The sequence below is a fragment of the Cyclopterus lumpus genome, chromosome 9, assembly GCF_009769545.1.
Source record: "Cyclopterus lumpus isolate fCycLum1 chromosome 9, fCycLum1.pri, whole genome shotgun sequence".
Classification (NCBI taxonomy): Eukaryota; Metazoa; Chordata; class Actinopteri; order Perciformes; family Cyclopteridae; genus Cyclopterus; species Cyclopterus lumpus.
In genome coordinates this window covers 4,959,574-4,975,587 of record NC_046974.1, presented here as the reverse complement: position 1 = coordinate 4,975,587, position 16,014 = coordinate 4,959,574, and the positions used below count along the sequence as shown (strand labels likewise).

Here is a 16,014-nt window from a genome sequence, read left to right as displayed (position 1 = left end):
GCTACCACTGCCAGCAACTCCCGGTTCCCAATGTCGTAGTTCTCCTCAGCAGGAAGGAACCGGCGAGAGAAGAACGCACAGGGATGAACCTTCTGATCCGCCACGGCTCGTTGGGAAAGAACCGCCCCCAAGCCGGTGTCCGAGGCATCCACCTCCACAATGAACTGCCTCTTAGGGTCGGGATGGAGTAGAACTGGGGCGCTGGTGAACCTCCTCTTGAGAGCCAGAAACGCGGCATCGGTAGCTGGGGACCAGATGAACGGCTGGGAGGGAGAGGTCAGCCTGGTGAGAGGTTCCGCCACGACACTGTAGTTCCGGATGAACCTCCGGTAGAAGTTGGCAAACCCGAGGAAGCTCTGCAACTCCTTTCGCGACGTGGGGTTCGGCCAGTCCACCACAGCCTGGATCTTGCGGGGGTCGGCCCGAGTCTGACCCTTCTCCACAACGAAGCCCAAGTAGTCAACAGAGGTTGAGTGGAATCGGCACTTCTCAGCCTTGACGAAGAGCCGGTTAAGGAGGAGACGCTTGAGCACCCGGCGGACGTGCTGGACATGATCCTCGAGGGTCCTGGAGAAGACCAGGATGTCGTCGAGGTAAACGACCACAAACTCGTCCAGCATGTCGCGGAGCACGTCGTTCATGAGCGCCTGGAATACCGCCGGGGCGTTGGTAAGGCCGAACGGCATTACCCGGTACTCGTAGTGACCTCGGGGTGTCTTGAAGGCGGTCTTCCACTCGTCCCCCTTCCTGATTCGAACCAGGTGGTAGGCACTCCGGAGATCCAGCTTGGTGAAGATGGTAGCCTGGGTGAGGGGCTCAAGGGTGGAACTCATGAGGGGGAGGGGGTACTTGTTCTTGACCGTTATGTCGTTCAGTTGGCGATAGTCAATACAGGGTCGGAGGCCCCCATCCTTCTTCTTCACGAAGAAGAAGCCCGCTGCCACCGGGGAGGACGACGGCCGAATGAGCCCTGCTGCCACTGACTCCGATATGTACTCGTCCATCGAAGCCTTCTCCGGAATAGACAGGCTGTACAGCCGACTGCTGGGAAGGGAAGCCCCAGGGCGGAGGTCAATTGCACAGTCGTACGGCCTATGTGGAGGGAGCGACTGAGCCCGGGTCTTGCTGAAAACCTCTCCCAGATCGTGGTACTCCGGAGGAATAGAGGAAACGTCCGGGGGAGGGACACTGGGGATTGGTCGGGGTAACGGGCTGGGGGCTGCCTGTAGACACTGGGCGTGGCAGGAGGAACTCCATTCCAGTATCATCCCAGAGGACCAGGCAATGTGTGGCTCATGCTGTACAAACCAGGGGTGCCCTAGGATCACAGGGGCCAGTGGGGACTGGATCAGGTAGAACTTGCGGTTCTCCACATGGTTTCCCGCCACAGTGAGGGAGATGGGACGGGTGCTCTGGGTGATGCGGGCCAGATGGCGGTTGTCCAGTGCAAAGGCCTCTACGGGCTCCTCCAGTGCTTCTAGCGGGATGTTAGCCTGGGCAGCGAACTCCGAGTCCAGGAAACACTCATCCGCCCCAGAATCGAGGAGGGCCCCCACTGTAATCCGCTGATCCGCCCAGGCCAGGGTGACGCTAATCCGCCGGCTCGGTGGTGCAGGACTACGGGAACAGGAAAGGTGACTCACTAGGATCTCCCGAGGTCCTGGTGAGCCTAATCTTTTGGCCGGGTGGGGCAGCCGCTGATGCGATGTCCCTTCTGGCCACAGTAGAGACACAGGCCTGCCCTGAATCGGGCCTCCCGTTCGGTTGGGCTAAGGCGCATGCGTCCCAGCTGCATGGGTTCCTCGCCAGTCGTCGTCTGTGATGAGGGCAGGACAGGAGTAGGGGGAGTAGGTTGAGCTACGGCGAGGGTCCTCTCCTGTGTGCTGGGTCTGTGGGGGGTGGGAAGGGATCCCCGGAGGACTCGCTCCCGCCTCCTCTCACAGAGGCGTCCATCGATGCGGATGGCGAGGTTGATGAGGTCATCAAGGGAAGAGGACTCCTCCCATGTGGCTAGCTGGTCTCTCACCGCCTCGCTGAGCCCCCTCCGGAAGGTGACCCGAAGCGCAGGATCGTTCCACCCACTCTCCGCAGCGGCCAACCTGAACTCCACCGAGTAGTCCGCCACTCTGCCACCACCCTGTTGGATACTGCTCAACCGGGCACCGGGGTCCTGACCACTGGCTGGATGATGGAACACCTTACGTAGCTCTGCCACAAACTCCCTATAGGAGAGACAGAAGCTGGCACCCATGGCCCAGGAAGCGGTAGCCCACTGGGCTGCCCGGCCGGTGAGCAGGTTAATCACATACGCGACTCGAGTGGTGTCAGAGGTGAACCTGCTAGGCTGGTGAGCGAAAACCAACTCACACTGCATGATGAAGGTGGCACAAGTCTCAAAATCACCCTCGAACGGTCGGGGGCTGGAGAGGCTAGGCTCCCGTGGTACTGGGTTGGAAACCGCAGGGTTAACCGGAGAGGGATACACAGGGGGCGGGTTCACAGGCTGGTTCAGCGGCTGGGTGGTGAGGGCCATCGTCAACGCCCGCAGCTGTAGCAGGATCTCGGCTTGTTGGTCTGCCGATGCCGCCTGCTGACGAGTCAGGATCTCCACAGAAGCGTGGAGCGGCTGGACCTGGGCTTGGAGGTTCTGCACGGCAATGGAGGCCGCCTCCAGCTGGTGAGAGTGGGTGTTGGTCAGATGCAGCTGCCTACTAAGGACAACCTGAACAGAGCTGGACAATCCACTCTCTGTGTCGGCTGGGGTCGTCATGGCGAGTTCGTACTGTTATGGTTTGTCTCTGACCCCAAGCGCACGACAACAGCAAGGTTTAGTTCTAGCCGAACACACGGCGTAGTTTATTGAGCACAACAAGTCACTTAGAAAAGAAACACAAAAAACTCAAAGTGTCCCCTTAGTCCACGGGTGATCGAACATCAAACCCCAAAAAATCCAAGAAAATACTCCACACAAAAAAGTCAGCAAAGGCACGAGGGAAAGTTCAGTGACGACACAAGGAGGAAAGTCCACGGACATCATGGCACGAACTCGCAACGTCAACACAGACAGTCCTGATCTTTATCCCCCCGAATACAACGAGCTGACGAGCTGCAGCCGTGGGACGAGCTGAGTGGCTTCAGGTGTGAGTTGGAGCGCCCCTGGCTTGTCCCCGCCTCCAAGCCCGTAGCTCCCTGGCAGCGCGCTCTGAGGTACCGGGTGTCACTGTGTGAACGGGCTGAGGAGGGAGTCCGGCTGGCTGAGTCCTGACACCACGAGTGTGTTTCCTAAGTCAATGAAAGCATAAGATATTTATCAATGTATTACTGTCATTGTATCTCTATCCCTGGTCTGTACCTCACTGTGTGTGTGTTCTCCACATTAGAAACAGAAATCACTGAGGGTTGTACACACACACACACACACACATTGTTCTGTATCACAGGAAGTGATGGCACGGACACGTTTTACTTCCTGTAAACGGCAACAAGATGGAGACAAAGTCCACGTTATTCGTTGCTGCACAGGTGGATCACCAGTAGCACCTCTCAGCAGTTTGTCATGCGTGAGTCTTTCCCCTCAGATCCTTCACAGAAACCCTGTTGTGTTGCTCTGACGTCCTGTTGGTCCAGAGTGGCTCACACATCCATCACTGCTGTGGCACTTGATGCTGTTGTTGCTTCATCAGCCTCCAATCTAGTCACATCTGAATCTGAATCGTTTATTTGACCGAGAACGTTCCACATACGAGGAGTTAAACGAGCTGAAAAGTGCAGAACAATAAACATAGTTTAACGTATACGATGGGCGTCTACTCTGCCGGATAACTCACCACACATCCCCTGTACAGTTAACCTTCCCTGACCACCACACAGAGACTATCTGTTTTCACCTGTTCCAATCCCCGCAACACCCCCTCATTTTGGGCTACCCCTGGCTGTCCCTACACAACCCCCATATGGGCTGGGCTTTGGGGACAATGATCGCATGGCGCAAGGAGTGTTCAGAGGTATGCCTTGCCACAAGGTCATCTCTGGTCTTTCCACCACCTGCGCCTCAGTCGGTGTCTCCGCTGGATTCCGACTACCCGGACCTTTCTATGGTGCCGGCATGCTACCATGACCATAAGGAGGTGTTTAATAAAACCAGAGCCACTTCTCTGCCTCCACATCGGGAGTATGATTGCGCCATCGATCTGCTCCGAGGATCTTCTCCTCCAAGGGGAAGACTCTACTCCCTGTCTGCGCCTGAGACACAGTCGATGAAGGAGTATGTGACCTCCTCGTTGGCTGCAGGTCTGATCCGACCACCATCGTCTCCAGAGAAGGACAAGAAGAAGGACAAGATCTTCGCCCCTGTATCGATTACAGGGGTTTGAACGACATCACCATCAATAACAGGTACCCCCTCCCTCTTATTTCATCGGCATTTTATCTGTTACAAGGTGCTAAGGACTTTACTAAGCTTGACTTAAGAAATGCTTATCATCTGGTCAGAATAAGGGAGGGGGACGAATGAAAGACTGCTTTCAACACCCCTAGTGGGCCTTACGAATATCTCGTAATGCCCTTTGGACTAACTAATGCTCCAGCTGTTTTCCAGGCCCTGGCGAATGATGTCCTCCGGGACCTGCTCAACATCTCTGTTTTCATTTATTTGGACGATATTCTTATCTCCTCCCCCCGACAAGGAGGCTCACGGGATCCATCTCAGACAGGTTCTCCGGCGCCTTCTTGACCACCAGCTCTTTGTGGAAGCTGAGCAGTGTGAGTTTCACGTGTCCACTGTCTCGTTCCTGGGGTTAATTGTGTCGGAGGGCAATGTGCAAATGGAGCCAGCTAAGGTTGAAGCAGTTACAGATAGGCCGACTCCGCGCCGCAGACCGCGCTGGTTGCCGCTGTCGCCTCCGTGCTCGCCGCCCCGGCCGACTCCAGCTCCCCGTGTCCCGTAAGCAAATCAAATGAAAAGTCCATGGCTGCCACTGATAGGGGTGCAACGGAAGAGTCCAAGTCTGGGCTGAAACAGGGTTTTATACACAGGCCTCCACTATTATGTTAGTCATCTTCTCTTTTTCTTCATTCACATCCTCACAGAGGAGAGTGTGATCACATCGATGGAGTGCTGCTGGTTCCAGGACGTCTCGTAGGAGTCGGTCCTTTAGTGAGCAGCTCCCTTGTGTCTCATGACAAACTGGATCCAGATCACGGCTCGGTCCAGAGGCTGAGATGGACTCTGTCGGTGCCTCAGGGGGCCTCAAACGGTCTTTGTGTCCTCGTGGACGGGGTCTTCCCAGTATGCCTCCAAACACTGGTGGACCTCTTGGCCCAGTGGGCAAGAACACATGATGCAGGGCCCTCTACGGAGGAACCGGACCCTCCAGATGGTTCGTCACACAGAACCTTCTGATTGGAAACTCGTCAACCAAACCCTTACAAGGTAACTCTATGGTTTCCCTTCCAGCGGTGAAAACAAGATGCAGTGCCGTATCGGCCGCCCTCCATGTTAGAAGACCTTCTGCTTTTCATTTGTTTGGACCCAGTGCTCTCTGTCCGTCTCCCTGAGGGACGACCTCCCCTCAGCACAGACACCACCGTGTGACTCACAAGCCTCCCGCTGACTGTTGTGCAACATGTGGGTCAAAGGTCGTCCTTCAGGAGTGACCCTCTCTCTCTGAACAGACTCGTGAAACAGATCCCCGTCACTGCAGCTTTGACATGTCAGCGCATCGATTGAAACACGCGACCCAACTGAGGCGTGTTAGTGAGAGTTTGTAGAACACTTCCTGGTGGAGATGAGAGGCGCGCTGACACGTTGCCAAGTTACGACGAGAAGCCGCCGACTGTCACGTGCACAGCTTTTGTTTCTCTGTCACAGATATGTGTGGTGAAGATGTACCATTAGTGTTTTTCCATCATGTAACTGTGGAACGCACCACAACACCATCTGGGAAAGCAGACAGAACCTGTTCACATGGACGCCGTGAGAAGGAGGACGGAGCAGGAGGGGGAGGAGGGAAGAGGGGCAACACTTCATCAATAACTATGACTCCATGAAACTATGTCGCACTATCTTTTCTGGGTCAGACCTCCTAACCGTTTGTGGGACGGAGCCCTGGTCATTCAGTTGAATTATTACAAGTTTGTGTTTAATAAATACTTAAAGACATTTAAGTGTTTCGACATTACACTTGTTTTCTCTGAGGGAGATTGGAAAGGTTAATTACCATCACACACCTCGCTGTGTGTGTGTTCTCCACATTAGAAACAGAAATCACTGAGGGTTGTACACACACACACACACACACACATTGTTGTGTATCACAGGAAGTGATGGCACGGACACGTTTCACTTCCTGTAAACGGCACAAGATGGAGACAAAGTCCACGTTATTCGTTGCTGCACAGGTGGATCACCAGTAGCACCTCTCAGCAGTTTGTCATGCGTGAGTCTTTGAAAACAATAAATACAACAAACAGAGAACAAGTATATATTATAAAGTAACAAGTGTATTATAACAAAGGAAAGATGTTCAAGGGTGTTGAAGGAAACAGTCCTGGGGATGTGAGACTCAGTCAGTCCGTGGGGGTCCCGGGCTTTGTTCATGAACCCCACTGCAGCTGGAAAGAAGCTGTTCTTGAGGCGTGAGGTCTTGGTCCTGATGGACCGCAGCCTCCTGCCAGAGGGAAGGGACTCCAACAGTGTGTGTGCAGGGTGAGAGCGGTCGGTTACAATCCTTCTTGCCCTCTTCGGGGTCCTGGAGGCAAACAAGTCACGGAGGGAAGGCAGATTGCAGCCAATCGCCTCCCAGCAGAGCGGATGAGGCGCTGCAGTCGGCCTGGTCCTTGTTAGTGGCTGCAGCGTACCAGACGCTGACGGAGGAGCAGAGGATGGACTCGATGATGGAGGTGTAGAAGTGCACCATCGTGGTCTTTGGCAGGTTGAACTTCTTCAGCTGCCTCAGGAAGAACATCCTCTGCTGAGGCTTCTTGGTGATGGAGCTGACGTTCAGCTCAAAGACGTTATTCAGACTGAATTATTTCCGCTCTTGAGAGGCCGACGTTTCTTTAGTGCTGCTGTACCGTCATCGTCAAAACTCTCTTGTACGAGATACAGATCAACACTGGACCTGAACCTGAAGACCGTCTCTTCCCAGTGTGGCCTCCAGACGACCTTCTGAGGGAACTGGGCCACAGCAGCAGCCACATGTTGTGCTGCGTCCTCAGGAAAAAAAAAAATATATATTTTGTATACATGATTCTTTACATGCACTATGGTCTACAACACATCTCATCTGGAAGGCCAGACCTTTATGCCTTTTGATCCTTTTACCAGTGACTCTTGGAATTTGTTATGTTGACACAGATTTACTTTTTTTTTTCATCACTTGATGTTTAACCTCTGTAGTTTTTATGATGGAACTCAGCTTAATAACTTATGTGTTTCTCTGCCACGGAATACGTTCTCTACTTTTCATCTGAATATGAGAAGTCAATTATGACACAATTAATTCATTATTTATCGTCACTGAAACGTGATTTTTCAGAAACATGGCTGACTGAGGACTAACCACAGCTTCTGTTTAAGCTGCCTGGAAATATTCTGGAAACAAGCTGGAAACACAAACTGTCCCATTTGTAAAAGGAAATCCTCAAAGGATACACATGTGAACTTTGTACTCAAGCAACTGGCTGACTCCTTTGCTGAGAGACATAAAACTGGATCCTCTGAGACAGAAGAAGGAGAGAAGAAGGTGGAGGTGGTGTGTAGTAAACATGGAGAAGAGACTCAACTGTTCTGTGAGGACGAGCAGAAAGTTGTGTGTCGTGTCTGTGAGTTTCCTCTCCACCAGAGTCACAAGGTGGTTCCTCTAGAACAAGCAGTCAGTGACCTGAAGGACCAGCTGAGATCTGACTTGGTGTCTCTCAGACCAGAGCCAGAGTCCAGAGCTCACGGTCAGATCCACAGCTGGTCTCAGGAGCGCTGATAGATGTGGCCAAACACCTGGGCAACCTGTCCTTCAGAGTCTGGGAGAAGATGAAGGACAAGGTCCACTTCAGTCCTGTCATTCTGGACCCAAACACTGCACAGCCCTTTCTCCATCTGTCTGATGATCTGACCAGTGTGAGACGTGGAGACACAAAGCGGAAACTTCCTGACAATCCAGAAAGATCCACTAAGTATTCAGAGGTTCTGGGATCTGAGGGCTTCAGCTCAGGGAAACACAGCTGGGATGTGGAGGTGGGAGACCATCCTGAATGGTTTGTAGGTTTGGTTAAAGAGTCAGTTGACAGGAACGGAGAGATATCTGCTTCTCCAGAAGATGGATTCTGGTGTTTATTTCATAACAATGGAAAATACACTAATGGAGCTCGTAAGACTCTCAGAGTGAAGAAGAGTCTCCAGAGGATCAGAGTCCAGCTGGACTATGACAGGGGGGAGGTGTCCTTCTACAACCCTGAAGACATGACTCACATCTACACTCAGAGACACTTTCAATGGGGAACTCTTCCCATATTTTATTATTGGAAATGCTGGTGATGCTAAAACTGCTGATATCAAAATCTGTCAAACTGATATTTCTCTGTGATGTTCAGACATGTTTGTGTTTATTTAGACTTCACTGTGTGTCAACATCTCATTGATATAATCAATACAATCAACAGTTATAACATAAACTGATATATGTAATACTCAAACTGTATCACATCATCAGATCATAAACTTCCACACAGAAACAAATGATTATTCAATAATAACTAAATCAGCATCTTGTTTCATCAGAACTCAATCTCACATTTAGTGAATCCACTAAACCAAATACTTTGTTTCGAGTTGTGTTTCTTTAACTTTGATCATCATCAGACATCAGTTTTAATCTATAAGATTTATTTCTGTTGACTTATTTCATTTTAAATGTAATAACTTCAGTGTTTTACACTTTACACTCAGTCTCAGAGGTTCAGAGAATCAAAACACATTCTGACTGTTTTATTATATCTTTATGATTTAAAATGTTTTTCTTTATTGTCTCTAATGTTGCAAATTAATAATTTGTTTTTATTCTTTGCATGCAATTTACTGTAAAAAAACAAAATATTATTTTAATCTGAAATATATCTTTCTAAATAAATTAAGAAATTAAGTTTTAAGGATCTGTTTTTAAATAAATGATTAAAAAATCAATCTATAAAAATAAATGTTAACTGTATGACATCATCATATAACTTTAAATATAAAAGTGTGTAGTAATCTGGTCATTATATTGTTTTATGATATTATATATTTTACCTTGTTTTATTCTGTGTAAAAAGAACTGTTTTAATTGAGTTTTATTTTAAGATTAGATCAAACTTTATTCATTCTGATGGAAATTGATGTTTAACAAGTGTAAAGTGTAAATATAATATCTTAAAATCCAAAATACGTACAGCATATACAATTCTAAAATAACAGTATGAATCATAAAAATGTAAATGGGTTTTTATTCAGTCTGTAATTCTTTATACTGTTTATGTTGATTTTTGTAGTTTTTACATGAGCAGTGACATAAACGATATATAACAATGTTTCTGATCATTTAGTTAAAAAAAATATTTTTTCATTTAATCAACTATATCTTTATAAATGTGCATCAGTTGGATGATGATTAATGACGTGTAAATAAAAACAATTTTAATCTGAATCTTCTGTGTGAGGTTGTTTCTTTACAAACATCTGTGAAATATTCATGAGACAAATTACTAAGAATACAAATCATGAAAAAATAATTATACAACCAGTTTATAACAAAAGACAATAATTAATTTGAAAACTTTAAATCACATTTTTTTCATTATCACATTGACAAACTCCTCCAACGTCAACATCTCTGGACAGTCCAGCTGAATTAAGTCAGATGTTCTTCAGTAAAGTCCCGTGACTACTAATTAATTCCTCCACCGACAAAACTCCAGATGTGTGAAGCAAAATAAACCTCAACGGCCCAGAGACAGTGTTGGAGACACAGAGGCTGTGGCACAGTTTGACCACCGGCAGCCAAACAGGCAAAACCCCCCACCCTGTAACCCCTGTTAGGTTGTAGTGGATTTTATATATATTTGCACATGTAGATAAGAGAAGTTTATGTTTTAAAGTAATACATAAAGAAAGATATGATAATTAATTTGGGATATTATGAGGAATATTCTGGAGGAATGTATTATGAAACATAAGAGAGGATCACTGTTTTAATATTCTGTTTTAATGACAAATGTAATGATTAACTGTATGATGCATGAGAATGAATGAATGTTTTATTGTTTAGACAATGGTCAGGATAATAGGGTTTTATTGTGAAGGGGAACTTCCTGTCCTTGACCGGAAGAGTGAGCTTTGACCTCGCCTGTTTACTAATTGGCGTAGCGAACAGAATGGCGGCATCCTTTGAACTGACCAATGGAACTAACCTTTAGGTGTGAATTCATTTGCATGACCATACTAATAGCCGAGCATTTGTTCTGGGGACATGGTTCTACTGGTCTGGAGACTCGAGACAGCCCCGGTCTGTGGCTCCCTGGGAGCTGCACTCCGTCTGTGGAGAGTGCAACCCTCCACCCTGCACCCTGCAACCCTCCACCCTGCACCGTGCAACCCTCCACCCTGCAACCCCCCACCCTGCAACCCCCCACCCTGCAACACTCCACCCTCCACCCTGCACTCTGCAACCTTCCACCCTGCAACCCTGCACCCTGCAACCCTCCACCCTGCACCCTGCAACCCTCCACCCTCCACCCTGCAACCCTCCACCCTGCAACCCTGCACCCTGCAACCCTCCACACTGCAACCCTCCACCCTGCAACCCTCCACCCTCCACCCTGCAACCCTCCACCCCCCACCCTGCAACCCCCCACCCTGCAACCCTCCACCCTGCACCCTGCAACCCTCCACCCTCCACCCTGCAACCCCCCACCCTGCAACCCCCCACCCTGCACCCTGCAACCCTCCACCCTGCACCTTGCAACCCTCCAACCTAAAACCCTCCACCCTAAAACCCTGCACCCTGCAACCCTCCACCCTGCACCCTGCAACCTTCCACCCTGCAACCCTGCACCCTGCAACCCTCCACCCTGCAATCCCCCACCCTGCAATCCCCCACCCTGCAACCCTCCACCCTGCAACCCCCCACCCTGCAACCCCCCACCCTGCACCCTGCAACCCTCAACCCTCCACCCTGCAACCCTCCACCCTGCAACCCTGCATCCTGCAACACCCCACCCTGCAACCCTCCACCCTGCAACCCTCCACCCTGCACCCTGCAACCCCCCACCCTGCAACCCTCCACCCTGCACCCTGCACCCTGCAACCCTCCACCCTGCAACCCTGCACCCTGCAACCCCCACCCTGTAACCCCCCACCCAGCACCCTGCAACCCCCCACCCTGCAACCCTCCACCCTGCACCCTGCAACCCTCCACCCTGCACCGTGCAACCCTCCACCCTGCAACCCCCCACCCTGCACCCTGCAACCCTCCACCCTGCACCCTGCACCCTGCAACCCTCCACCCTGCAATCCCCCACCCTGCAACCCCCCACCCTGCACCCTGCAACCCTCCACACTCAACCCTCCACCCTGCACCCTGCACCCTGCAACCCTCCACACTGCAACCCCCCACCATGCAACCCTCCACCCTGCAGCCTGCAACCCCCCACCCTGCAACCCTCCACCCTGCAACCCTCCAGACTGCAACCCCAAAATAAACTTCACCGGCCCTCCACCCTGCAACCTTCCACCCTGCAACCCTGCACACTGCAACCCTCCACTCTGCAACCCCCCACCCTGCAACCCCCCACCCTGCAACCCTCCACCCTGCACCCTCCACCCTCCACCCTGCACCCTGCAACCCTCCACCCTGCAACCCCCCTGCAACCCCCCACCCTGCAACCCTCCACCCTCCACCCTGCACCCTGCAACCCTCCACCCTGCAACCCCCCTGCAACCCCCCACCCTGCAACCCTTCACCCTGCACCCTGCAACCCTCCACCCTCCAATCTCCACCCTGCAACCCTCCACCCTGCAACCCTGCACCCTGCAACCCCCCACCCTGCAACCCCCCACCCTGCAACCCTCCACCCTGCACCCTGCAACCCTCCACCCTGCAACCCTGCATCCTGCAACCCCCCACCCTGCAACCCTCCACCCTGCAATCCCCCACCCTGCAACCCCCCACCCTGCAACCCTCCACCCTGCACCCTGCAACCCTCCACCCTGCAACCCTGCACCCTGCAACCCCCCACCCTGTAACCCCCCACCCAGCACCCTGCAACCCCCCACCCTGCAACCCTCCACCCTGCACCGTGCAACCCTCCACCCTGCAACCCCCCACCCTGCAACCCCCCACCCTGTAACCCCCCACCCAGCACCCTGCAACCCCCCACCCTGCAACCCTCCACCCTGCACCCTGCAACCCTCCACCCTGCACCCTGCAACCCCCCAACCTGCAACCCTCCACCCTACACCCTGCAAACCTCCACCCTGCATCCTGCAACACCCCACCCTGCAACCCTGCACCCTGCAACCCTCCACACTGCAACCCTCCACCCTGCAACCCTCCACCCTGCACCCTGCAACCCCCCACCTTGCAACCCTCCACCCTGCACCCTGCAACCCTCCACCCTGCAACCATCCACCCTGCACCCTGCAACCCTCAACCCTGCACCGTGCAACCCCCCACCCTGCAACCCTCCACCCTGCACCCTGCAACCCTCCACCCTGCAACCCTCCACCCTGCAACCCCCCACCCTGCACCCTGCAACCCTCCACCCTGCACCCTGCACCCTGCAACCCTCCACCCTGCAATCCCCCACCCTGCAACCCCCCACCCTGCACCCTGCAACCCTCCACCCTCCACCCTGCACCCTGCACCCTGCAACCCTCCACCCTGCAATTCCCCACCCTGCAACCCCCCACCCTGCACCCTGCAACCCTCCACCCTGCACCCTGCAACCCTCCACCCTGCAACCCCCCATCCTGCAACCCCCCACCCTGCACCCTGCAACCCTCCACCCTGTAACCGTCCACCCTGCAACCCTGCAACCCTCCACCCTGCAACCCCCCACCCTGCAACCCTCCACCCTGCACCCTGCAACCCTCCACCCTGCAATCCCCCACCCTGCAACCCCCCACCCTGCACCCTGCAACCCTCCACCCTGCAACCCTGCAACCCTCCACCCTGCAACCCCCCATCCTGCAACCCCCCACCCTGCACCCTGCAACCCTCCACCCTGCAACCGTCCACCCTGCAACCCTGCAACCCTCCACCCTGCAACCCCCCACCCTGCAACCCCCCACCCTGCAACCCTCCACCCTGCACCCTGCAACCCCCCACCCTGCATCCCCCCACCCTGCAACCCTCCACCCTGCACCCTGCAACCCTCCACCCTCCACCCTGCAACCCCCCACCCTGCAACCCCCCACCCTGCACCCTGCAACCCTCCACCCTGCACCTTGCAACCCTCCAACCTAAAACCCTCCACCCTAAAACCCTGCACCCTGCAACCCTCCACCCTGCACCCTGCAACCTTCCACCCTGCAACCCTGCACCCTGCAACCCTCCACCCTGCAATCCCCCACCCTGCAATCCCCCACCCTGCAACCCTCCACCCTGCAACCCCCCACCCTGCAACCCCCCACCCTGCACCCTGCAACCCTCAACCCTCCACCCTGCAACCCTCCACCCTGCAACCCTGCATCCTGCAACACCCCACCCTGCAACCCTCCACCCTGCAACCCTCCACCCTGCACCCTGCAACCCCCCACCCTGCAACCCTCCACCCTGCACCCTGCACCCTGCAACCCTCCACCCTGCAACCCTGCACCCTGCAACCCCCACCCTGTAACCCCCCACTCAGCACCCTGCAACCCCCCACCCTGCAACCCTCCACCCTGCACCCTGCAACCCTCCACCCTGCACCGTGCAACCCTCCACCCTGCAACCCCCCACCCTGCAACCCCCCACCCTGCAACACTCCACCCTCCACCCTGCACTCTGCAACCTTCCACCCTGCAACCCTGCACCCTGCAACCCTCCACCCTGCACCCTGCAACCCTCCACCCTCCACCCTGCAACCCTCCACCCTGCAACCCTGCACCCTGCAACCCTCCACACTGCAACCCTCCACCCTGCAACCCTCCACCCTCCACCCTGCAACCCTCCACCCCCCACCCTGCATCCCCCCACCCTGCAACCCTCCACCCTGCACCCTGCAACCCTCCACCCTCCACCCTGCAACCCCCCACCCTGCAACCCCCCACCCTGCACCCTGCAACCCTCCACCCTGCACCTTGCAACCCTCCAACCTAAAACCCTCCACCCTAAAACCCTGCACCCTGCAACCCTCCACCCTGCACCCTGCAACCCTCCACCCTGCAACCCTGCACCCTGCAACCCTCCACCCTGCAATCCCCCACCCTGCAATCCCCCACCCTGCAACCCTCCACCCTGCAACCCCCCACCCTGCAACCCCCCACCCTGCACCCTGCAACCCTCAACCCTCCACCCTGCAACCCTCCACCCTGCAACCCTGCATCCTGCAACACCCCACCCTGCAACCCTCCACCCTGCAACCCTCCACCCTGCACCCTGCAACCCCCCACCCTGCAACCCTCCACCCTGCACCCTGCACCCTGCAACCCTCCACCCTGCAACCCTGCACCCTGCAACCCCCACCCTGTAACCCCCCACTCAGCACCCTGCAACCCCCCACCCTGCAACCCTCCACCCTGCACCCTGCAACCCTCCACCCTGCACCGTGCAACCCTCCACCCTGCAACCCCCCACCCTGCAACACTCCACCCTCCACCCTGCACCCTGCAACCTTCCACCCTGCAACCCTGCACCCTGCAACCCTCCACCCTGCACCCTGCAACCCTCCACCCTGCAACCCTCCACCCTGCAACCCTGCACCCTGCAACCCTCCACACTGCAACCCTCCACCCTGCAACCCTCCACCCTCCACCCTGCAACCCTCCACCCTGCACCCTGCAACCCCCCACCCTGCAACCCTCCACCCTGCACCCTGCAACCCTCCACCCTGCAACCAACCACCCTGCACCCTGCAACCCTCCACCCTGCACCGTGCAACCCCCCACCCTGCAACCCTCCACCCTGCACCCTGCAACCCTCCACCCTGCAACCCTCCACCCTGCAACCCCCCACCCTGCACCCTGCAACCCTCCACCCTGCACCCTGCACCCTGCAACCCTCCACCCTGCAATCCCCCACCCTGCAACCCCCCACCCTGCACCCTGCAACCCTCCACCCTCCACCCTCCACCCTGCACCCTGCACCCTGCACCCTGCAACCCTCCACCCTGCAATCCCCCACCCTGCAACCCCCCACCCTGCACCCTGCAACCCTCCACCCTGCAACCCTCCACCCTGCAACCCTGCAACCCTCCACCCTGCAACCGTCCACCCTGCAACCCTGCAACCCTCCACCCTGCAACCCCCCACCCTGCAACCCCCCACCCTGCAACCCTCCACCCTGCACCCTGCAACCCTCCACCCTGCAACCCTGCATCCTGCAACCCCCCACCCTGCAACCCTCCACCCTGCAATCACCCACCCTGCAACCCCCCACCCTGCACCCTGCAACACTCCACCCTGCAACCCTCCACCCTGCAACCCTGCAACCCTCCACCCTGCAACCCCCCATCCTGCAACCCCCCACCCTGCACCCTGCAACCCTCCACCCTGCAACCGTCCACCCTGCAACCCTGCAACCCTCCACCCTGCAACCCCCCACCCTGCAACCCCCCACCCTGCAACCCTCCACCCTGCACCCTGCAACCCTCCACCCTGCAACCCTGCATCCTGCAACCCCCCACCCTGCAACCCTCCACCCTGCAACCCTCCACCCTGCACCCTGCAACCACCCACCCTGCAACCCTCCACCCTGCACCCTGCAACCCTCCACCCTGCAACCCTGCACCCTGCAACCCCCCACCCTGTAACCCCCCACCCAGCACCCTGCAACCCCCCAC

The 16,014-nt window shown here is 55.1% G+C and overlaps 1 protein-coding gene across 1 annotated transcript; it reads left to right on the top strand.

The window, feature by feature from the left end:
- The first annotated feature begins 3,953 nt into the window (after positions 1 to 3,953).
- Positions 3,954 to 8,533, top strand: LOC117735848 (erythroid membrane-associated protein-like). Its single transcript, XM_034540738.1, has 2 exons — positions 3,954 to 4,352; positions 7,922 to 8,533. Exons 1-2 carry the CDS (start codon positions 3,954 to 3,956, stop codon positions 8,531 to 8,533), a joined length of 1,011 nt encoding a protein of 336 aa, XP_034396629.1.
- Positions 8,534 to 16,014: the final 7,481 nt, after the last annotated feature.

Coding starts and splice junctions, on each gene's coding strand:
- LOC117735848 (XM_034540738.1), top strand. CDS start 3,954: ATGGGCTGGGCTTTGGGGACAATGATCGCATGGCGCAAGGAGTGTTCA. Junction 4,353..7,921: donor AGGACAAGATCTTCGCCCCT/GTATCGATTACA, acceptor GGTGTCTCTCAG/ACCAGAGCCAGAGTCCAGAG.